Source organism: Miscanthus floridulus, chromosome 18, assembly GCF_019320115.1.
Source record: "Miscanthus floridulus cultivar M001 chromosome 18, ASM1932011v1, whole genome shotgun sequence".
Classification (NCBI taxonomy): Eukaryota; Viridiplantae; Streptophyta; class Magnoliopsida; order Poales; family Poaceae; genus Miscanthus; species Miscanthus floridulus.
This window is the reverse complement of record NC_089597.1, coordinates 122,557,977-122,581,944: the sequence shown is the minus strand read 5'-3', so window position 1 is coordinate 122,581,944 and position 23,968 is coordinate 122,557,977. Positions and strand designations below refer to the sequence as shown.

At 41.0% G+C, this 23,968-nt stretch overlaps 1 protein-coding gene across 1 annotated transcript; it reads right to left on the bottom strand.

Annotated features, from left to right (window-relative positions):
- Positions 1-1,285: 1,285 nt before the first annotated feature.
- On the bottom strand, positions 1,286-12,043 carry LOC136520651 (putative disease resistance protein RGA1). The gene is made up of 3 exons (XM_066514241.1): positions 10,954-12,043; positions 2,466-3,153; positions 1,286-1,597 (listed from the first exon to the last, which is right to left on the bottom strand). The coding sequence occupies exons 1-3, from the start codon at positions 12,041-12,043 to the stop codon at positions 1,588-1,590; spliced, it is 1,788 nt and encodes a 595-aa protein (XP_066370338.1). The 3' UTR covers positions 1,286-1,587.
- Between the last annotated feature and the right edge of the window lie 11,925 nt (positions 12,044-23,968).

Below are 23,968 nucleotides of genomic sequence, written 5' to 3'. Positions count from 1 at the left end.
GACAGCCATTTGCGTGATAAGGAGTTCGAGAGATGTGATGCTGATGAGGAATACTTGGTACAAGAGACAAGTGGCACAACACAAACATAGGGAGATGAGAGTGAAGATGTGGAGAATGAGGATACTATGAATACCATTCGTAGTAGAATAGCTGATGCTTTGGTTAGTGCGAGAGGAGGATAGTTATGTTCAGAGATGACATAGTTGGATGAGCCCTTATCTTTTGGTTCTATTTATGTGGACTATATCACTTTGAATGATAAAAAACTTAGAATAAATTAATTTTTCCTTTCCAAAATAATTATTTACATGCGAATAAGTGAGTGCAATAGTTATTTAGGAGCAATTTGCATATAAAATAGTCTGTCAGGCCTTTAGGGGCATTATAGACATTTCTTACACGGCCTACAGTTTCACAGCTTCTCCAACCAAACGATTTTCAGCTTTTCCTACAACTCTCAGCTCACAGCAGCTTTTCCGCAGCTCATAACTCAGAGCAGCCTTTTCAAAATCCACACCTCAACCAAACAGGGCCTAAAACTAGACGAATTTCAGCTCGTATGCTTCTAGGACCCAGCCCATCTCAGGTCCACTCGCATTTTCATTGGAGGCCCATTTATATGAGGAATCAGCAAGACCAGTAGCACAAACATTCGAACGAATCAGTAACGTCTAACCGTTGAGGATACACAAACTTTTTTCTCCCTTGCGGGCGATACATAGGATTTCCGCACAGACAGAGCACGTGAACAAATCGCACGACACCAACGTGGCAGCATTTGGTCGTCACTCGTGAACAAACAGGCATGTCCTGCTGACGAAGACTTGAAGTTATCTGACACCGTTAACCCGACTACACGAGCGAGGTGAACAGATGGTCACGCACTAGACATATTTACGACGCATGTTTGTCGCCGATGGATCGGAGCCTGGGCCTGGCCAGCGCCCGCAGCACGCACACCGCCGGCCGGCCGGCATCGACGCCTCCCTTGAGCTAGCAAAAACATGCCACGCGCCTCTCGTCTCACAAACGAACACAAGTGACAAGTGGGTTAATTAAGCCGATCGAGGACGCCACGCCACGCTGCCACATGTTCAGCAGCCCCTGTGCCGCCCGAGGCTGAGCCCCGAGGTGCTCGCCGGCCACAAGAGCAAATAAAACCACGCCACGCCAGGATCAGTGAAGCAACAAAATCTTAACATGCATGGATAATAATATTTGAAGCCTAGCATGTAACCAAGCGAAACCAATCATGAGGTCCGTAAGCTCAACACATTTGCTAATAATTGTCCACTTGCACAATTGTTCAGCAAACATAGAAATTCAACCATGTATGTACAACGAAATGTGGCACTAACGTTACATTTTAAGTAGCTGTGTCCAGCTTATTATAATTATTTATATATCACAAAATGCAAGTGTATCACGATCACTCGACGAGAAGACCACAATCATCGGAAGCACTAAACAGGATGCTGCTACAGAGATATACGAATAATACGATAATAGGCGAAGAGCTCGCAGCGTTGGTGCTTAGCAGCTCCTTTTAGTCACGGTTCAGTACCTAGGACGTCGTTGCTGGTGCCTCAAGTGGTTCTGCGCATGCAATGAGCCAAAAGAGTCGGAGTTAGAATCCTCAGCGGGGAAAAAAACGTGTGGGATAAGATTTTTACAGCAAGACCTTTTGGTTGGTAGAATAAATAAAACAACCAGTAAATACAATTGATCAAGGAGTAAACCAGAGCAGACAAAGAATATACCTTTTGAAGACTATGCCATCAATGTGTATATCTCACGTACGTGGCGGATGAGAAGATAATCCTCCCCAGAACCCACGGCACATCTCTTGCTCAACGCAGGGCAGTCACCAATCACAATTTTCTCAAGAGAAGTGAAATCTTGGATGAAACTTGGCAGCTTATCTAATCCTTTGCAATCGTGGATCAAAATATATCCCAGAGAGGAAGCAGCAGATTTGAAGCTATCGGGAAATCCCACCAACTTTGGAAGAGAAACGAGCTCTAGCGTACGGAGGCGGCAAAGCCCGTCAAAGGCTTCCTTTGGTTTCATCAGATCAAGCTCTGCACAATTATGAATAGCCAACTTCTGGAGTTTGGAGAGTTGTCTCATGGCAGAGGGAAGAGAAGCCAATTTTGGACAGTTGAAGATGCGTAGCTCTTTGAGGGAAGCCAGGCTGCCAAGTTCCTCTGTCAATGATGTTAGCTCAAGGCAGCCATTCAATTGTAGATTTGCTAGTGAAGGCCAACCACAAAACCCATCTTTTAACAAATGTTTCTGCTTTGAAGTCAAGTAGAAAAACATCAGGTTAACAAGTCCATGCACGTCTCTTGGTAGCTCCACTAGTTGGTGACACCTAGCAAGATGGAGTGTTTGTAGATTCACTAATTTGCATAAAGAATTTGGTAGGTATTTGATTTTTCTATTCCATTGTAGATCTAGATACCTTAGGTGCCTTAAATTTCCAATCGAACTTGGCAGCTCTTCAAATCCAGCTTCAGAAAAAACTAGGACACGAAGGTGCTTGAAAGTTGATAAAAGGTCTTCAAGAAAGGCTTTACTCACAGTGCCATAATTGTATCTGCTTATAAATGTCCTCGCCCTACAGGCCCTTTTTAGCTGCTTAGGAAATTTCATCTCCATTGAGAAGTCTTGGTTGTCCCACACTAGGTGTCTAATCCTCTCAGAGACATCAAATTTTTCACAACTGACAACTGTATGTTCCTTTTGGGACACTTTTATTGAAAGGTCATGAATAAGATCATGCATTTTACAAGACTCTATAGTAGAGTCAAAAAGAATATACTGATCTTGTAAAAGTGATCTTCCTAAAAGTTCATGACAGTATTCTTGGCCAATACTGATAATGTCATTGCTTTCCTTTCCTCCGTCCAACAATCCTAATGCCATCCAGAACCTAACAAGACCTTTTGTAAAAAGATTGTAGTCTTTTGGAAAAGTGGACAAGGAAGCAAAACATGCCCGTAGATGGGGTGGTAGTACATCATAGCTTAGTTTTAGTGCTGCCAAAATTCCAACGTTATCTTGCTTCACATTCCATAATTTAAATTCGTTGATGCGATGCCACTCTCCAACATCTCGACTGCATAACAACTGGGAACCCAATGTCTTTGTGTAGCACCCAGTTTGAAGAACAAAATCAGATACGCACCATATGTGAGCCCAGGAAGTCAAATCTCACATATAGCTACAAATAAGGGTAATATCAATAGACAATACTTAAATACATAATGTATTAGTATAAAGTATATAACCTCAGAGTATAGACAGCGGAAAGACAACTCTGATCTTCAAGCGAAGACTCCAAATCCACAGGGACAACTGACTGGTTGATCACAAGCCTAATTCCTTCAAACTCTAGCAATCTGGTACCCATCCAGGATTTTTATCCAAATAATTGAAAATAAAGCAAGCGTAAGTACATGTCGTACTCAACAAATATAACAAGGGGTTCATGAGGCTCAAAAGACTGACACTGGTTTAACTGTGATTAGCTTTTAATGAGTCATGATTTTAGCATAGGAGTAGCAACAAGTTTATCTCAAGCCCATAAACACATGATGAGGTAAACATGAATAATGAATAGCATAAACAATAATCATTAGTGAGCATCTTCATCATCAGTATCATCTGTGTTCATCATCTATTCCGTAAATGTTCCAAGGCCACTCGTGACCGTGAGCATGGCTGATATACCAGTTTTATACTCTGTAGAGGTTGTACACTTTCACTGTGAGTCGTGATTTACCCTTTCGCCCGAGGTGATCAGCCTCTTGACCCACTACCAAGGAAGGTCGGCAAGGTTCACTATGAAGCCTTTCAAAGGTTCGTCTAACAAGTTAGGGCCATTAGATTCACTCGGCAAACAGATATAGGAACCCCCTGTCGAATGGCACAATTCCATCACGGCTATACACATAAGAGTAGAGGTTGTCCTATACCTGATTCGGCAAGCCATTCTTACGCCAATAAAGGTAACCTCTAACAAGCTAGAAAAGGTCATCATACTGAGCTAAAGCCAGAGCCATATAACCCTCACAGCTGTACTGTAAGTCCCGGATTATCACTTACAGATAAGTCCTTAGGGAGAGGAATCTAGAGCACCATAAAATAGTCCAATGCTCCAGCCCCCTTGTTCCAGGTTGCTAAAAAGCATCTTTTAATGTTTATTGCATAATCCATTAGTCAAGTTATAAGATCATGGTTGTAGTTGAGCACTAGCATCATACTACCCAATGCAATACCCCATAGGAGTCAAGGTACAAGTACAAAAGACTAGGATATCCTTAGTGGTAGTCAAGGTAGACACATGCAATATGAATTAAATGATTAAAGGTGAATAGGAAACAAGGAAGATGCTATGCTATACTTGCCTTAAACACCGATCCTTCGATAAGCTTTAATCTTCAACATTCTTCTTCTTCTTGATCACCACGTATATCTCACCGACTGGATAAAATCATAAAGCACCACACAAGTATCCATACAATCATACACGAAGCAAACAATAGATCTATATTAAAATAGTACACCAAACATAAAATCAAGATGAAAAGTTTGTACAACGAATCTACGTCTCACTACGAACAAAGACACGAAAAGCACGCTAATCAGAGCTACGGTTAAAAAGATACAACTACCGATAGATTTACTCATAAAACTATTAGTTTCATGTGTCTTAATGGTATAAAAACAAATATAAGATATTTTAGAGATTATAATTTAAGTCAAATTTAGATTTGATTTATAAAACTAAAGTAAAACAAATCATATTTTATTTATAAAACCCAGTTGCATAATTATTAATCAAGATATGATTTAAACCATGAAATTTTAGAAATAGTGACATGGTACACAATGTTACTAACGTGTTGATCTCGTTACAATGAATCTAGCGCAACTTGAACGGACTAAAACGGAGTTAAAACGCAGAAGATATGATTTAAACAAGATTTCCTTTAATCAAATAATAGATTAAATCTAATCACGAATTTTAAAAGTTTAAAACACATCTAACAGTAGTACAAACATATAGATTATGAAATTACGGACCTAACATAAGTTGAACGGGTCAAATCAGAGTTAAAACGAAGAAGTTATGGCTAAAACAAAATCAGTGGCAAATCTGTAAATAAGTGAAAACGTATTTTGGATCTAAACCGAAGAAACTACGCTTTTCGAAAGAAGAAAACGTAATCTGTGATTGCGCTATGGTCTGCGGGTTCATTTCAGAAAACATCGGGGCTCTTTTGCAAAATTCCCAGACGAAGGGGTATGGATGAATATCGGCCGTCGGATCAGACACGGGCGGCCGAGATTGGATTAGCTGTGGAAGAGACGACAGTGGTCGACCGGAACAGGGAAAATCACGGCGGCGCACCATGGCCGGCGACGGAGCTCGGCGGCAAAACTCAAAAACAACCCTACAGTGCATGGTTTTCGATGGAGAAGACACAGAAGGATAGAGGAGGAGATGGCGAACTTACTGCGAAGGATTGCGGTGGCGCAGAGCAAGCGGAGGCAGCGCAGAGCTTGGCACAGCGGACGGCTCATCGGTGGCACGGACAGCGGCGACGACGACAGCGACGGCGACGACGACGGCGACGGCGACAGCGAGAGAAAGAGGAGAAAAATATAATTTACTACACGAGGGATTTCCCAAACTAGGGGCTCCCCTTACGATAGTTTTGGTGTGCTTTACCCAAGGGGTTGGTAGCTATATATAGGAAGAAAAACTCCCCACATCTACATCAACTAGCAATATGGTACTAATCGATGTTACACCCTCCACATTTACTAATGGGCCTAAATAATCATTAAAGCCCATTAGTAGATAAATGCATGGGCCTTTAGGATTTATTATGATTATTGCACATGGGCTTTGAGCGTTGGGAAAAATGAGAGATTTATTATTTTCGGAATTAATTAATTTTGTGGATAAAATAATTCTAGAAAAGTCCAGAATTGATATTTAAGCCACGAAAAATACTCCGAGACCTCCGAAAATTCAGAGAAAATTCTCAGAGATACTTTGGAACATGATGAACCCAAATAAAGTATTTGGAGACCATAAAAAGATTGATGAGAACTTGGAACATAAAGATTAAGGTGAAGGAGTTAGGAATTAAATTCCAGAAAGAAGCTGGAAAATTTCTAGAGATAGATATTCGTCTCCTAAACGTATAAAAACACACATTTTGCAAATAGAAACACGAGGTGCGACTGGCATGAATGCAACAAACACGTTTCTACCTTATGATAAATTTTAAATTAATGAAAATTTTTATTTTCCTATGTTTTCATGAGCACAAAATTCCAAATTAAATCATTTTAGCTCTATTTACAGAAATTCAAATTTTAGGGTGTTATAATTCTACCCCCCTTAAGATGAATCTCGTCCCCAAGATTCGGAAGACGTCGACTAAGAGATAGGGATACTCTATCTTTGAATTCTTCTTTACTTCATCGTGTAGTCTTAGTCCATAATCTTACTAAACTGATTTCAAGATTCTGACAGGTACCTTGAACAATACTCAGGTAACTCCAATCACTAGGCCACCTTTCCTTTTTAGTCCGTAATATTAATTCTTTTTCTTAGAATATTCACCTTCCAACGAAGCCTGACGAATCTCTTGGTCAGAAGGATATTCTACTACCAACCTTCAAAACATTAATGATTCCGGTCAAGTTGCTCAAACTTGAAATACAATTCTTAGTCCTTGGTGTCACCCAAACCTTCTTAGCATGATTCTCCATTGCTAAGGGCATCGGTCGCGACTTTTGCTTCTCCAAGTGTTAGCACTTTTCCAAGTCATAACCAATTTCATTCCAACGAGGATATCATAAGCTCAAGACCAACTTAGTAAAGATGTCCGGTAGATTCTTGTGATCCCCTTATATACCACTTTTACTTCTAAAAAGACAGTAGTTCCATGCCCCACAATGGATAACTCTAGATGCATGTTAGGTAGTTCAACTCACGTTTCCTTAGTTGACTTAGTGAACATGCCACTTCTTTTCTTCTTGTATAAGGACACATTCCACACCTTGACAAGGTCCATCATTGTAGATATGAATCTCTCGAATGGATTTGGCAAAGCTAATACTTAGGTTTTACTCCAACCTTTTCTTGGATTCCTTCAAACACTTAGTTGAGGTCTCTTGATCCAAACTAACTTAAAACTTCTTCCAATAGCATTATCAATATCCTGATGATCTTAGTTAAACCTCCCTTGAACCTTTAATCAAACTTCATTAAGACTCTGAGTTTCTCTCACATCTTTGAGTACCACCACGCTTCCGCTGCGCAAACTAGAACGTATGATTCTTTATCTTACAAATTCTTCACTTGGCTACCCCCTTAAGAAAAGATAGACTAGGGGACACAAGAAGGGTAGCTTGCACCTTCTTCCAGAGGAGCTAACTAGTATCACTACGTCCTGACATCCCAATGAGGTTCTTGTGTATGGGCAAGAACAAGAAATCTAGAATTCCTCGTGAGTAGAAAAATAATAGCATTGTAAAACGACTGTAACTCTCATTCTGTTAATCCAATGAAGTTGTAGCTTATATCGTTGGAAATCTTATCAAATTCTCCATAACTTCCTTATAAAACACTTTTCCAAATTCCTTAGTTTTCTTGGTCGAAAACAGTGCACAACAGAAACTATTCTAGGTTCCAAACAGCACAGATGCATCGCCTTGTGATTTTCGTATCTCCATAACCAAAATAGCTATCAAGTTGATTCTAGCGCTCAGAGAAAGATATTGAAGTCTACTGTTGTCCAGAATTTTATCATGATTTTTGGTTGTCCAAGAATAGAGATATAAGCCGAAGAGTGTAGGCTGCTCTGAAACGACAGGATAGGGAAAACAGAGAAAAACTATAACCCAACTATTTATTTTACAAATCCTTATACCTTAGGCCTATAAACTAAATGAAATTGTGGGAACACCCAACAAGATCATTGCAATCATTACAAAGATACAAAACAATCATAAACATAATGACAATTCAACAAGCAATAAAGATGCACAATTCAATCATTGACTCAACTTGTGATACTATCATCCTCATTGTACCAGGGTAACAATCCTAAGACTTATCTTCAGATTACGCAAGAAGGTGGTGAGGAACAGTTAAAAGCATGTCAAATCAAGGAGTGAAGATGAGAACAAAGGCTTAAAACTAGCATCAAGGAGGAGATAAATATCAAGGATAGAGATATAGTAGAGAAGAAAATATCAAGGTTCATAGAGCAAGGATTTTTGTAGCAACTTCTAAACCTTAGAACGACCAGTTTCTACTAGGCTTATGTCCTACAGTCAGCATTGCTCTGATACCACTTTGTAGCACCCAGTTTTCCCAGGAAGTCAAATCTCACATATAGCTACAAATAAGGGTAATATCAATAGACAATGCTTAAATACATAATGTATTAGTATAAAGTATATAACATCAGAGTATAGATAGCGGAAAGACAACTCTGATCTTCAAGCGAAGACTCCAAATCCACAGGGACAACTGACTGGTTGATCACAAGCCTAATTCCTTCAAACTCTAGCAATCTGGTACCCATTCGGGATTTTTATCCAAATAATTAAAAATAAAGCAAGCATAAGTACATGTCGTACTCAACAAATATAATATGGGGTTCATGAGGCTCAAAAGGCTGACACTGGTTTAAGTGTGATTAGCTTTTAATGAGTCATGATTTTAGCATAGGAGTAGCAACAAATTTATCTCAAGCCCATAAACATATGATAAGGTAAACATGAATAATGAATAGCATAAACAATAATCATTAGTGAGCATCTTTATCATTAGTATCATCTGTGTTCATCATCTATTCTATAAATGTTCTAAGGCAGCTTGTGACCGTGAGCACGGCTGATATACCAGTTTCACACTCTGCAGAGGTTGTACACTTTCACTGTGAGTCGTGATTTACCCTTTCGCTCGAGGTGATCAGCCTCTTGACCCACTACCAAGGAAGGTCGGCAGGGTTCACTATGAAGCCTTTCAAAGGTTCGTCTAACAAGTTAGGGCCATTAGATTCACTTGGCAAACATATATAGGAACCCCCCTGTCGAATGGCATAATTCCATCACGGCTATACACATAAGAGTAGAGGCTGTCCTATACCTGATTCGACAAGCCATTCTTACACCAATAAAGGTAACCTCTAACAAGCTAGAAAAGGTCCTCATACTGAGCTAAAGCCAGAGCCATATAACCCTCACAGCTGTACTGTAAGTCCCGAATGATCACTTATAGATAAGTCCTTAGGAAGACGAATCTAGAGCACCATAAAACAGCCCAATGCTCTAGCCCCCTTGTTCTAGGTTGCTAAAAAGCATCTTTTAATGTTTATTGCATAATCCATTAGTCAAGTTACAAGATCATGGTTAGAGTTGAGCACTAGCATCATACTACCCAATGCAATACCCCATAGGAGTCAAGGTATAAGTACAAAAGACTAGGATATCCTTAGTGGTAGTCAAGGTAGACACATGCAATATGAATTAAATGATTAAAGGTGAATAGGAAACAAGGAAGATGCTATGCTATACTTGCCTTAAACACCGATCCTTCGATAAGCTTTAATCTTCAACATTCTTCTTCTTCTTGATCACCACGTATATCTCACCGACTGGATAAAATCATAAAGCACCACACAAGTATCCATACAATCATACACGAAGCAAACAATAGATCTATATTAAAATAGTACACCAAACATAAAATCAAGATGAAAAGTTTGTACAACGAATCTACGTCTCACTACGAACAAAGACACGAAAAGCACGCTAATCAGAGCTACGGTTAAAAAGATACAACTACCGATAGATTTACTCATAAAACTATTAGTTTCATGTGTCTTAATGGTATAAAAACAAATATAAGATATTTTAGAGATTATAATTTAAGTCAAATTTAGATTTGATTTATAAAACAACCCTACAGTGCATGGTTTTCGATGGAGAAGACACGGAAGGATAGAGGAGGAGATGGCGAACTTACTGCGAAGGATTGCGGTGGCGCAGAGCAAGCGGAGGCAGCGCAGAGCTTGGCACAGCGGACGGCTCGTCGGTGGCACGGACAGCGGCGACGACGACAGCGACGGCGACGACGACGGCTACGGCGACAGCGAGAGAAAGAGGAGAAAAATATAATTTACTACACGAGGGATTTCCCAACCTAGGGGCTCCCCTTACGGTAGTTTTGGTGTGCTTTGCCCAAGGGGTTGGTAGCTATATATAGGAAGAAAAACTACCCACATCTACATCAACTAGCAATATGGTACTAATCGATGTTACACCCTCCACATTTACTAATGGGCCTAAATAATCATTAAAGCCCATTAGTAAATAAATGCATGGGCCTTTAGGATTTATTAGGATTATTGCACATGGGCTTTGAGCGTTGGGAAAAATAAGATATTTATTATTTTCGGAATTAATTAATTTCGTGGATAAAATAATTTTAGAAAAGTCCAAAATTGATATTTAAGCCACGAAAAATATTCCGAGACCTCCGAAAATTCGGGGAAAATTATTAGAGATGCTTTGGAACATGATGAACCCAAATAAAATAATTGGAGCTCATAAAAAGATTGATGGGAACTTGGAACATAAAAATTAAGGTGAAGAAGTTAGGAATTAAATTCCAGAAAGAAGCTGGAAAATTTCTAGAGATAGATATTCGTCTCCTAAACGTATAAAAAACACACATTTTGCAAATAGAAACACGAGGTGCGACCGGCATGAATGCAACAAACACGTTTCTACCTTATGATAAATTTTAAATTAATGAAAATTTTTATTTTCCTATGTTTTCATGAGCACAAAATTTCAAATTAAATCATTTTAGCTCTATTTCAGAAATTCAAATTTTAGGGTGTTACACTTTACAACAAAAGGGACACCATAGCATTTCTCAACAATTGAGTGTCCAATTTTTAACAACTTAGCATCCCTTTTTTCGTCACCTTTGAATGCATATCGGAAAAATACTTCCGTGCACTCTTCTTGTGGTAGCTTTGCTACTTCATATGGCTCCAGTGTCTTCACCACTGATGCAACATTTGAACCACGTGTGGTTACTATAATTACACTTCCATTACGACCACAACATAGAAGGCTTCTCAAGTCTTCCCATTGACTCACTCCTTCATTCCACATATCATCTAGTACAAGAAAATATCTCTTTTCATGTAAAATCCCACGCAACATACACTGTAGCACCTCAAGGTTTAGTTCTTTGTGGCTTGCACCAGAAGATGATTGTATTATGTCATCCAAGATCTTCTTAAGATCATATACATCAGAGACACATGCCCATAACTTCATGTCAAATTTGTTGGTAATCTGCACATCATTGTAAATTAGTTTGGCCAATGCAGTCTTCCCAATGCCTCCTAAACCAACAATGGGAAGTATAGACAAAGGACTCGTGGAGTCTGCAGCGGCTAGAATCCTTTCAACTATCTCATCTTTAGCACCATCTCTCCCAATAATGTTTGGTTCAATGATGGAGTGCGTTTCCCTACTACTACTTTTGGTTGCTGGGATATCAATTAGCTTTTCAGCTAATCCAAACTGTGATTTGTTGGCTGCTATCTCATCAAGATTATCACGGACTTCTTTTATTCTGTGACTCAGTTCGAAGGGAGAAACTAGTAGATGTTGAAGTCGAGCATGGAAACCTTTGTGTACTTCTTGCTCCAGAATTCTGGTAGCCACATCATCCAACACATCATCAATGTTGTAGAGTGCATCCTTCAAGTTATCAAGCCACTCTTGGAGGGCTTGCGAACTAGACTGCTTGTTCTCGGCATCTTGTAGAACAGCACAAATTGATTTCAGTGACCTTTCCAACTTCCCTATTTCTTTCTTGACGTTCCAGGCTGACTTGATCTCATTAATAGCCCATCCAGTACCAAAGGATGTGACCTTCTGGAGAACTGAGGTTGCGAAGTGTGATAAAATAGCCTCAGCCATAGCGAGTGTCCAGCAATCTAACCACTGCAAAGCAAAAGAAAAACATCCATCAGGTTGCTACACTTATACAGATTTATCTTTTGGTTCCCGATGACGAGTATAAAAAATTGAAAACATATATGCGCCAGTTGCATAAATATTACATGGCTCAAGCAACCGAGACGGAGGACATTGGTTTTGATGTTATTATCCGTTCGCCACATGTTTTTCATTATCCTGAAGAAGAGAAGTTCGATGTCGAGTGGGAGTGCTTGTTCCAGCTATACCAGAAACGCTCTCTCGATTCACAAATGTTGACGTTGTAGACTATGTAAGTACCATACACGCACGATATTATAATTAACTACTCTCTCGGGACAAAAATTGTTAACTTTTGACCAATTACCATGATTTTATATAGGTGTATAGCAAAAGTTTGCATACTAAAATGCAAATGGGATAACATAGGCTTCTTGGACCCCTTGCGAGTCAATGAGAAGACAAGTTTAGGCCTCCATGGATGTGACGTGGAAGACTTGAAAGAGAGCCACTTGAAACAGAGATTGATTGTTGTTTTCGATGAATTCAAGATGAAGAACAAAACCCACATACTTCTAGCTTACAACTGCGAGTATGTGTTCTCGGCTTTTAATTTTATGCTTCTTTTTTCGTTAAGATTATTCGATAATTAGGATTCTGTCATTGCAGCAACCATTTCATCTTCATTTGTGTCAATCTTGCTAAAAATCTGATCGAGGTGTGGGACTCGAAGAAAAAATCATTTCATCATCTGGATGCACTGGTGGCAGTGCTGAATTAGTAAACGATCCTAATAACATATTATTTTCTAGTCACACATACCGCTTTCTAATGTTTCTCCTTTTAATGTTGCACAGTGTCCGAAGAAGACATATCGGTGGGACGCAGGTCCCATTCAAGATTGTCGAAATGGAGGGAAGTACCTAAAACAGCCGGCGGAAAACAATGAATGTGGGTTTTATGTAATGTGGGCAATGCTTCGCTACATCGGCGGGAAATCGGAACAAGCAGATAAGTTGGTGTGTATAATCCCCATTTCATTTATGTCTGTTAATAATTCAACAAAATGATTTACTGATTCCTGTTTGGATATCATCTTTTTTGAACGACAGCGCAAGAAATATAACCACGAAAGGTTGTTAGACATGTAGATCGTCGCACTGCAATTGGAGCTAGCAAAACTCATCTTAACCGAGGTATTGAAAAAAGATGAAGTATTTTCCATCGCACAATCCGTGAAGTTCAAAGACCAGTATGGCCCAGAGCGGCTCGCTAGATTATTGTAAGAAGTCCGAGAAGCATGCTTCATCTTATCGAATAATTTCTTTTTTATTTTGAGGGATCGAGTTCTTGATAAGAATATATGAACTGTAACCGTAACATTTGTAATATTTTATATTGATGGACCTGTCGTCTACGTAGCGTATATAAAGCGAAACCCGATTCCATGAAAAAATATAAATTAAAATAAATTATAAAACAATAAAATGCGAACGGACCATCACTGCCGGTTAGCAACAAATCGGTAGTGTTGTCGTAACCTTCACTGCCTGTTAGAAACAAACTGACAGTGTTGGCCTCGATGGCACTGCCGGCTTGAGCCACAAACCGGCAGCGTTAGCTTAGCCATCACTGCCCCTCGATTTGAAGCATATAAGTCATACTTTAGTGCCTTTCATGAGTATTTAGAGATCACCCAAATCTCATAGACTGTGACTAGCAGTCTGACTCATATAGATGTGTTCCTCAAAAGATATTATGTAGGACAACATCTTTGCTTTGACAAGCCACTTGGAACGCATTAAGACAAAAGCCAGCCTGTCTTGCAGAAAGGAAAGATATGCATCAGAAATGAGTCTTAATAAAGATCTTTCCTCACAATTTACTACTAGCTTGTTTCACTGTCCTACTTCACGGGATCTCCGATCACGTAGAACAGGTTACCACTATAGTAAATTTCAAGTGGGTCTCAAACCCATCTCTCTCGATGCACTTTCTATCACGTTGCGTGATATACCCTTAGTGAATTGATCTGCTAGATTGTTAGACGTGTGAACATAATCCAACGCTATTACTTCGGAGTTTCTTAATTTTCTGATAGATTTTAGTCGTCTCTTAACATGCCTTGTGGACTTCATGTTATCCTTAGAACTGTTAACCTTTGTAATCACAGTCTGGTTATCACAGTTCATAGAAATAGCCGGTACAGATTTTTCAACAACCGGTAAATCCATAAGGAGATCACAAAGCCACTCAGCCCCAGATCCAGCAGTGTCTAATGCTGTGAGTTCTGCTTCCATTGTAGACTTCGTTAAGGTAGTCTGTTTGCAAGACTTCTAGGAAACAGCACCACCTCTAAGCGAAAACACATATCCACTTGTGGCATAAAGCTCATCAGCATCAAAAATCCAGTTGGCATCACAATAGCCTTCCAGCACTTTTGGATGTCTGGTATAACAAATACCATAGCTCATGGTCTCTTTTAGGTAGCGCATCACTCTCTCAAGAGCTCGCCAGTGATCATCTCCTGGGTTTGACACAAACCGGCTTAGCTTGCACATAGCAAATGAGAAGTCAGGCCTTGTTGCACTAGCAAGATACATGAGCGAACCAATGATCTGGGAATATCTCAACTGATCCCTTGCTATTCTCCGATTTTTCCTCAATAGCACGCTATGGTCATAAGGTGTAGGAGCAGGTGCACAGTCACTGAACCCAAAGCGACGCAACACCTTTTTCACATAGTGGGTTTGTAACAGAGTTACCCCACCATCACCTTCTCTTTGAAGCTTGATATTAAGAATAACATCAGCCTCTCCCAAATCTTTCATCTCAAAATTTTTAGATAGAAATTCCTTCACCTCCTCGATCACTTTGAGGCTGGATCCTAAGATCAGTATGTCATCAACATATAATCACAAAATGACTCCTTCACCTCCACCATACCGATAGTATACACATTTGTCAGCTTCATTCACAACAAAGCCAGCAGATGTTAAAGTTCTGTCGAACTTCTCATGCCATTGCTTAGGAGCTTGTTTTAGGCCGTATAATGACTTTAATAATTTACACACCTTGCCTTCTTGACCATTTGCTACAAACCCATCAGGCTGATCCATATAGATCTCCTCCTCCAACTCTCCGTTTAGGAAAGCTGTCTTAACGTCCATTTGATGAACGATAAGACCATAAGAGGCTGCTAGGGAAAGCAAAACTCGAATTGTGGTCAATCGAGCAACCGGTGAATAAGTATCAAAGAAATCCTCACCTTCCTTTTGAGTATAACCCTTAGCCACAAGCCTTGCCTTGTACCTCTCAATAGTACCATCAGGCCTAAGCTTTTTTTGAACACCCATTTGTAACCTATAGGCCTGCACCCATAGGGACGATCAACTATTTCCCAAGTTCCATTAGACATAATAGAATCCATCTCACTCCGTACTGCTTCCTTCCATAAGTCAGCATCAGGAGAGAAATATGCCTCTTCAATGGTCGTTGGTGTGTCATCCACAAGGTACATAATATAGTCATCACCAAAAGACTTTGCAGTCCTCTGTCTCTTGCTTTTCCTGGTGACTATAGTGTCATCCTCCTCAGCATTTTGCACATAGGGTTCCTCAATTTGTTCTATCGGAATAAAATTTTCATGCTAATGGGGAATTATAAATTCTTGACCAGTTGTGCTAGGTGCATTTTTCATGGGAAACTCATTCTCAAAAAATGTAGCATCTCTAGATTCTATGATTGTATCAACAGCCATCTCAGGAACACTAGAGTTTATAATTAAAAATCTATAACCCACGCTGTGAATAGCATAACCAAGAAAGACATCATCAATAGTCTTTGGTCCAAGCTTTCGCTTTTTGTTTATTGGCACATTCACCTTTGCCAAACAACTCCAAGTTCGCAAGTAAGAGAGATTTAATCTATTCTTCTCCCATTCCTCGAATGGTGTGATTTCTTTGTTCTTTGTGGGCACTATATTCAGGATATGACACGCTGTCAATATAGCCTCACCCCACCATTCCTTAGATAGTCCCGCAGTCTCCAACATGGCATTAACCAAATCAGTTAGAGTGTGGTTCTTTCTCTTTGCAATCCTATTGGACTGTGGTGACTATGGTGGCGTCCTCTCATGAATAATTCCATGCACCACACAAAACTCAAAAAAAAAATCATTTGAGAAATATTCTCCCCCACGATCGGACCGCAAACGCTTGATTTTCTTCTCAAGTTGATTTTCTACCTCAACTTTATAGACCTTAAAATAATACAACGCTTCATCTTTTGTTTTCAGCAAATACACGTAGCAAAATCTAGTGCAATCGTCTATAAATGTCATGAAGTATCGTCTACGCCTTTAGTCAATTCGCCATTCATTTCGCATAAATCAGAATGAACGAGTTCTAATGGTGCCAAGTTCCTCGCCTCAGCAGCCTTGTGAGGCATGCGCGGTTGCTTCGATTGCACACACACCTGGCACTTAGAATCTTTGACTAAGTTAAATTTCGGGATTAAATTCAGATTTGCAAGCCGCGTGAGACAACCAAAGTTTATGTGACAAAGTCGTGAATGCCATATATTCGACTCATCCAAAACATTAACATTGTTCACCACTTTATTACACACATCATCAAGCAAAGATAAGCGGAACAAGCCTTCGCAATCATAACCTTTTCCAACAAATGTTCCATGTCTCGACACAACACATTTATTGGACTCAAGCACAATTTTAAAGCCATTGCGACACATCTGAGAAGCGCTAACAAGATTCTTTTTGATGGAGGGACATGCTGCACGTTCTTTAACAGCACCGTCTTTCTCGAAGTAAACTTCAGAACGACCGTACCAACACCAAGAAGATGCGCATGCAAACCGTTTCCCATCAGCAAGGCTCCACTCCTGTCGACCTGATAGGAAATAAACAAAGAAACATCAGCACACACATGAATATTAGCACAGCTGTCCATCCACCACTCAGGTGAAAGACAAACTGAAAGAACAAAAGGTAAAGAATTACCATACCCAGATGTTCCTCCTCCAGTCTCGCTAATTACCATGTTTACTGATTTCTTTTCTTGCTTATATTTGCGGTCTGGGCACGCACTTGCCCAATGCTCATCACTCCCGCAAACAAAGCAACCTCCACATTTCTTGTTGTTTTTCTTCTTAAACTGTGCAGTCTGATTAGGCTTTGCATTGTTGTTCTCTTGCATGTTCTTCTTCTTTTTATTACGAGATGCAAATGAGTTTTTCTTCTGCACCATATTGGCAGTGGAAGACTCAACTCTTTTTCCACGGTTGTCTTTTGCTCTCGCCCTCTCCTCAACATCAAGAGATCCAATAAGCTCAGCCACGCTATACTCTTGTCTCTTGTGTTTTAGAGAAGTAGCAAAATCCCTCCAAAAAGGTGGCAGCTTAGCGATTATACCGCCGGCCACAAACTTGTCGGGCAACAGACATGGGAAATGTTCTAGTTCCTTCGCTAGCGCCTATATCTCATGAGCCTATTCGACCACAGAACGGTTTTCAACCATTTTGTAGTCATACAGCTGCTCCATAAGGTACAGCTCACTGCCAGCATCAGAAACCCCAAACTTTGCCTCAAGAGCATGCCATAACTCTTTGCCTGATGTGCAAGATATGTAGTTTTTTTCATACTTGGGATGAAGTGCACTAATCACGGTGCCTCGAAACAGGTTATCGGTAGCCAAGAACTTTCGCTCCTCCTCAGGAGTAAACTGTTCAGGCTTCCCCTGTGCTGCATGATAGCAGTTCATCGCAGTCAACCACAATACCATCTTGGCACGCCATATCATCAAATTCTTGCCATCAAATTATTTGGCTTCAAAGCAGCAGCAAAACCACTGACAGAAAATTACCTAACATTAGGTTTTTAGATTGTTAGGAATTTAGACAATTTCATTATCAGTTTAATCCAGAAAAATAACATCAGCAGGTTTGTGACAACGTATATGTGCATGTGTATATTTCTTATGAACACTACAGCATGAAGAGATGACATACTGGTGAATTCAGTAAAAACACAAAGTACAGAAATCACAGAGATTAGACTGTACCCAGCGGAGGGTCCCATGCTGAGGGCATCGGAGGCTCCATTCGCACTAGTCGACATAGTGCGTTGCTCGAAGTCGCGGACCACAGTCGATACAGGAAGATGTTCGCAGTGCAGTCCCACGAACGGATCACCAGGAAGAAGACGCCTTGACGTTCCATAGGCAATCACCGGGAAGAAGATGTACGCGGACGAGCAGTCACGGATCGCTCCCCAAAAACCTAATCGCTGCTCACCCCGCACAGAGTTCTCAGGCGGACAAGGGTTCCGGAGGCACCTTCCTTCCGCTGACGGAGAACTCGGATATATGAGTGCGACGGGAAGGAGAGAGGCAGCGGAGAATCCCAGGAGACGGAGACGGAGAGACGGAAGCGGAAAGGACGTCATCAGTTCGCCTCCACTATCAAGGGTAATAACTCCCGTGATAATGTGGATTTAAGTGGCAAAAGACTAGCCACGTCCGCCGGCCTCGGCCCGGCCAGCCGGCGGTGGCGGCGGCGCGCGCGCGCGGCACGCCTTTATCCTTTTCTCAGCTTCTCAATTTAGATGAATAATTTCCAACCATATAAGCTGAGTCAGCGTTCAGTCAAAATCCCGTATGGTATTAAGCCATACAGCACTTAATGTTGCGTACCATAGAGTTTTATTTGATTTATTAAATATTATATGGGCCAAGCCCATATTATATCCAACACCAACTTCTCTATTTCTTTCTTGACATTCCAAGCTGACTTACCTCATTAACAGTCCATTCGGTGCCAAAGGACGCGACCTTCTGGAGAACAGAGGTTGCGAAGTGCGATAAATTACCTCAGCCATAATGAGTGTATGGTGATATAGGTACTGCAAAGCTAAAAAGCATCCATGAGGTTGTTACCCTTACAGAAATTTGTATTATTTTGTTCTGTATTCTCAAAGCATTGGTGGGAAATCATAAATTAATGTAACAAAGTTTCATGTTTGGATAGTTGCCAACAACAGACTACAGAGTACGTATGGAAGATTATCAAATGGTAGTACCTCGATTTATTACTGAAGAAGAATACAGGGCCTGTAAGCGGCACACTGTCAAACAAGGAGAATGAAACAACTAATAGTGTCTTGGTCTCCTTTCAGTTAGGAGAGCAGCTTGCAGCGTTCAAAGGTTCAAGCATAACTTTGCAGCCGGAGATCACGATCGAGTCCGTCTAATATTAATGGATGCTCCTCTTTTTCTTTTTCTTTTTCTTTTTTTGTCTCGTGCCTGACATGGAAAGAAACTGAATTGATGCCAAGTCCATGAAGCAACGTTTTTAATCAAGAATTAAACTATAATAACACAAATATTTGGACTTGGCGACTGAGAGCGCTGCAGTACTACTCTCCAGAGCGATGAGAGGAAGTGTAATTCTTGCTTCTCCTCCCAGCCGGAAGATTGAAATGGCGGGCAAGCAACGACTTGGCTACTGGGTGGCCTTTGTTAATTTTCGCAGGGTAATGATCGACTTCTGCCGGCCGAATATGCTACGAAAGCTGGGCCTGGCCTTGGCATCGATGACGCGTCCGTCAACGCGTGTTTTGTCGTCAGCGAGCGGCTCCATTGAGCATTCCGAACTCAAGACGCCAGAGGAGCGTATAGACAATATCGTCGGGCAAGCAACTTGTATTCTGGAGTTATTATTATATTAATAATGGAGGGAGCCTGTCAGTTGAGAAGACAACATTGGTATTGGAGTATAGTATAGACTAGGTAGTTGCTACTCCTTCCGTGTTCCAGATTATAAATCATTCCTGCTTTTTTATAGAGTCAAAGCATCTTAATTTTGACCATATTTATATAATAAAGTAATAAAATTTATGATGCCAAATAAATATAATTAGATTCTTCATTAATTATATTTTTTATACTATACCTATTTGATGTCATAAATCTTTGTAGTTCTCACTATAATTTTGGTCAAACTTAAGATGCTTTGACTTTCCAAGAAAATTGATGACTTATAATTTGGAACGGATGGAGTAGCAAAAGTTCAGTTAACCATGTGTTATTTCATTTAAGATCGATCAAAGTGATTTCGTGCACGCATATAGCCACCCCGAGGGCTTCTTCGCACACAGCTGGCCCACGTTCTAAGAGGTCTGCCTGAGCGGGGCTAGCCATTGCCAGTTATGAATAAGGACTTCAAGTTCTGCGGAGTACTTGCTACCTTGGGCTGACCTGTCTTCGCGCCCAGCACACCCTAATTAGGCTTAAACTGCTTGAGCGATTTCAGTTAACAAATAGCTCTAGTAGCCAGCTAACAATTAAGCCGATCCAATAAAACCTTAGCAGGATTTCTCTTTTTTTTTCTTTTGTTATATACTATTGTTTTGCTATGTAATGAGTCACAGTTTTCAAAACTTTATATGATATTCTAAGGTATATTTTAATTTTAATTTGGACTCTTGTGAAATCGTATTGGTCCATGCATAATAATTTTGTCTCTACCTTAAAGCATCTTCAACAGCTTCTTAAAACAACTCCTCAATTCGTTCTTTTGGAAAAAAAAAGGTAACATGGGACAGCAGCAAGTTCATCAGGGCTATGGCTGGTTATAGAAATCAAGTGGCCAAAATAAGAGAGAATTTTTCTTCTGGCTCTTACTTAAAGACAAGTTAAGTACCAGGGCCCTCCTCAAGAGAAAGAACATGTATCTTGAAGACTACAATTCTTCTGCAGTTTGGGCCTGGAGGAAGATCTCTTTCATCTATTCTTCCATTGCCTGTTTGCTATTAGTTGCTGGTACACGCTGAACTTGATGGTCCCTATCACCACAGAAGTGGAATCCATCCTCTTGAGCTTCAGATCTCAGCTTCAGCTCCCCTTCTTCGTGGAGATAATTTTCACAATGTGTCGGGCAATTTGGACTATGCGTAATGATGCAATCTTCAACAGTTTCTCCCTCGGTGCATCGCTGCAAGCAAGTCTTCAAGGAGTAGTTTGCTCTAGCTATTCCAAAAGCAAAAAGCAAGTTTCACCCTTCTATAGATTCATGGCTAGAGCCTTCGTGTAATCTTGTTTTTTTTCAATATATTTTTTTGTTTCTTGAACACTTGTTTTGTGGGATCAGAACCCCTTCAGGGATGGATTTATTGGCCGGAGGAGGCGCAGTTTATCTGCGCGTTGAAAAAAAATCCCCTCGTCTGTCCCACACCAAAGCACAGGTCTAACGTCAGCCCAGTCTCACAGGACGTGCGGTGCCGCTGTGTATAGGTGGGGCATAGGTTCGTGTATTTTCTCGATCTGCGTGACAAGGTCTTCTTCTTAACCCTAATGCCCTTGGGCTATCCTACCCCGCGGGTCGAGTTTTTTTTAAACAATTTTAATAAAATTTCAGTAGGGGCTTCAGCCCCTCTGTTTCATAAAAAAAACAGTAGGCCTACAACAATTTTGTATCTTAACTCCCTATAAATAAATACGTAGTAAATCTCCCTATCAACTCGAAAATATGTACCTGTGCTCCACGCTTGCTACCCTCAATAGAGCCGCTAGCTGCTGCGTGCGTGCTGCTACCTGCCTACCTCTGCACTGGGGCTCTGGCCTCTTGCCTCTGCCGCTTGCCCACGCCACACGACCGCATACTCAAGAGAACGACCGAGAGAGTAGGAAGAAGGAACAACAGAGACAGCAATGAATTATCTTTTTTTTAGAGGAAGGCAGGCATACTATTTATTAGCAGTCATAATATTTTGAGGTACATGCAATATTTTTGGCCACTCATGGAGCCAAACATATCTCCCTGGCATCATATTACATACACTTTAGCAATAGCATGAGCCTCATTGTTGGAACACCTACCTTCATGCTTGAAAATTACATCCAGAAACAACATACTCCTAGTTTTAATATCCCTTAGAATGGAGGAGTAAGCACTAAGCACGTAGATTTTGTTTCTGAAGATTCATAATGACTTCCAAACAGTCTGGAGCTATTACACGATTGCATGCATCAACATCTATGTAACACCCCACGTCCAACACTGCTTATATGGCCTATCTCCACACGTGGAACTGGCCTGCATACGCGTAGCACCGATCTTGCACTTTCGTCCTCGCTTCGTGTAAAAGGATTAACCCGGAGGTGCTACTATTACACAGTTGAGTGCATCAACATCTATGTAACACCCCACGTCCAAAACTGCTTATATGGCACAGCTCCGTACGTGGAACTGGCCTGCATACGCGTAGCACCTCGCTTGCACTTTCGTCCTTGGTTCGTGTAAAAGGGTTAACCCAGATGTGCTACATTTGGAACGACAAGGCTTATAAGCTGGCCCTCACCCTCCTAAACTTCCAAGATGGTACTAAACCCAACAACAACAACCACACATGAGCCAACTTCACAACTATACTACAGGCTACTAATGGGCTGGGGTGTTACATCACCCCCTTAAGGGCTGACGCCCTCGGCAGCTCACCACATATATGTGACAGATATCCAGGACCACCCCTTGGTACACCCCTCCACGGGCACGTGCGGCAAGGGTATGTGGCAGATGTCCAGGACCATCCCTTGGTACACCCCTCCACGGGCACGTGCAACAAGGGTTGATGCTCCGAATATCATCTGTAACATCGCTCGTCCAAAACTGCTTATATGGCCCAACTCCGCACGTGGAACTGGCCTGCATACACGTAGCACCTCTCTTACACTTTCGTCATCGCTTCGTGTAAAAGGGTGAACCCGGAGGTGCTACGTTTGGAACGACAAGGCTTATAAGCTGGCCCTCACCCTCCTAAACTTCTAAGATGGTACTAAACCCAACAACAACAATCACACATAAGCCACTCGGGCGACATGGACCAACTTCACAACTACTACAGGCTACTAATGGACTTAGGTGTTACAATCTAGCGCCAAGGATATCGGTTCATTGCAGGCCATTGCTTCCAAAGAGGGTCGATGAACATGCCCATTAATGACATTAGCACTAGCAGCAATGTAGTTCCCTGCACTCTCCCTACAAATCACTCCAACGGCTCCTTTGTCACCAGATCGCGCCACTGCACCGCCAACATTGAATTTCAAGAAACCGAGCTATCCATTTGAGAGCATGTTGTTTGGTCTTCACTGGCATTGTTGCTGTACTTTTCTCGCAAAGCCCAGCTAGTTCCGTATCACCAAGGTACTTTGAAATAAAACCAAAATTTTATAGCGGGCTTTGGAATACATCTTCATATAAAGCCTTCCTCCTAGCACCCCATATTGCCCAACATATGACCAGAAGTTTCTGAAAATCTTTGCAGGTAGTGTTTTTTGCATGAAGGACGACCATAGCTTTGGATTATTAATTTGAACTGCAGCAATATGTTCAGTGAGATCCTCATCTACGAGAACCCAAACGCATGTTGCCATAGTACACTCAAGAAGAGCATGCTGCCAAGAGTCAACATCAACACCACACAGTTTACATGAGCCATGTTTTGTCGTTAACCTTTCTTTAAGCACTTCCCCAGTTGGTAAGGAGTTGTGAATTAGTCTCCAGATCGACAAAAATGCGAATTTTTTATGGCACTCTAACTTTCCAAAATAATTTCCATCTCCTTCTATATCCTTCAATATCAGAGTTTCCAGCTTTAGAGTCACGCCAATCTTCAAACTGGTTCCTGGTGTGCACAAGCATTCTATATTATGCTGGGACAGCAATGAATTACTGGTCGTGTCATCGACCAATCCTGTGGCTCCCTGGACTAGCCCATCGTAGGTCCGCTTGCAATTTCTTGGAGGCCCATTTGTATCAAGATTAAGGAAGTCCAGTAGCCCAAACATTCCAATGAGTCAACGTCCGACGTCTCCTTGGGCAAACATGGCA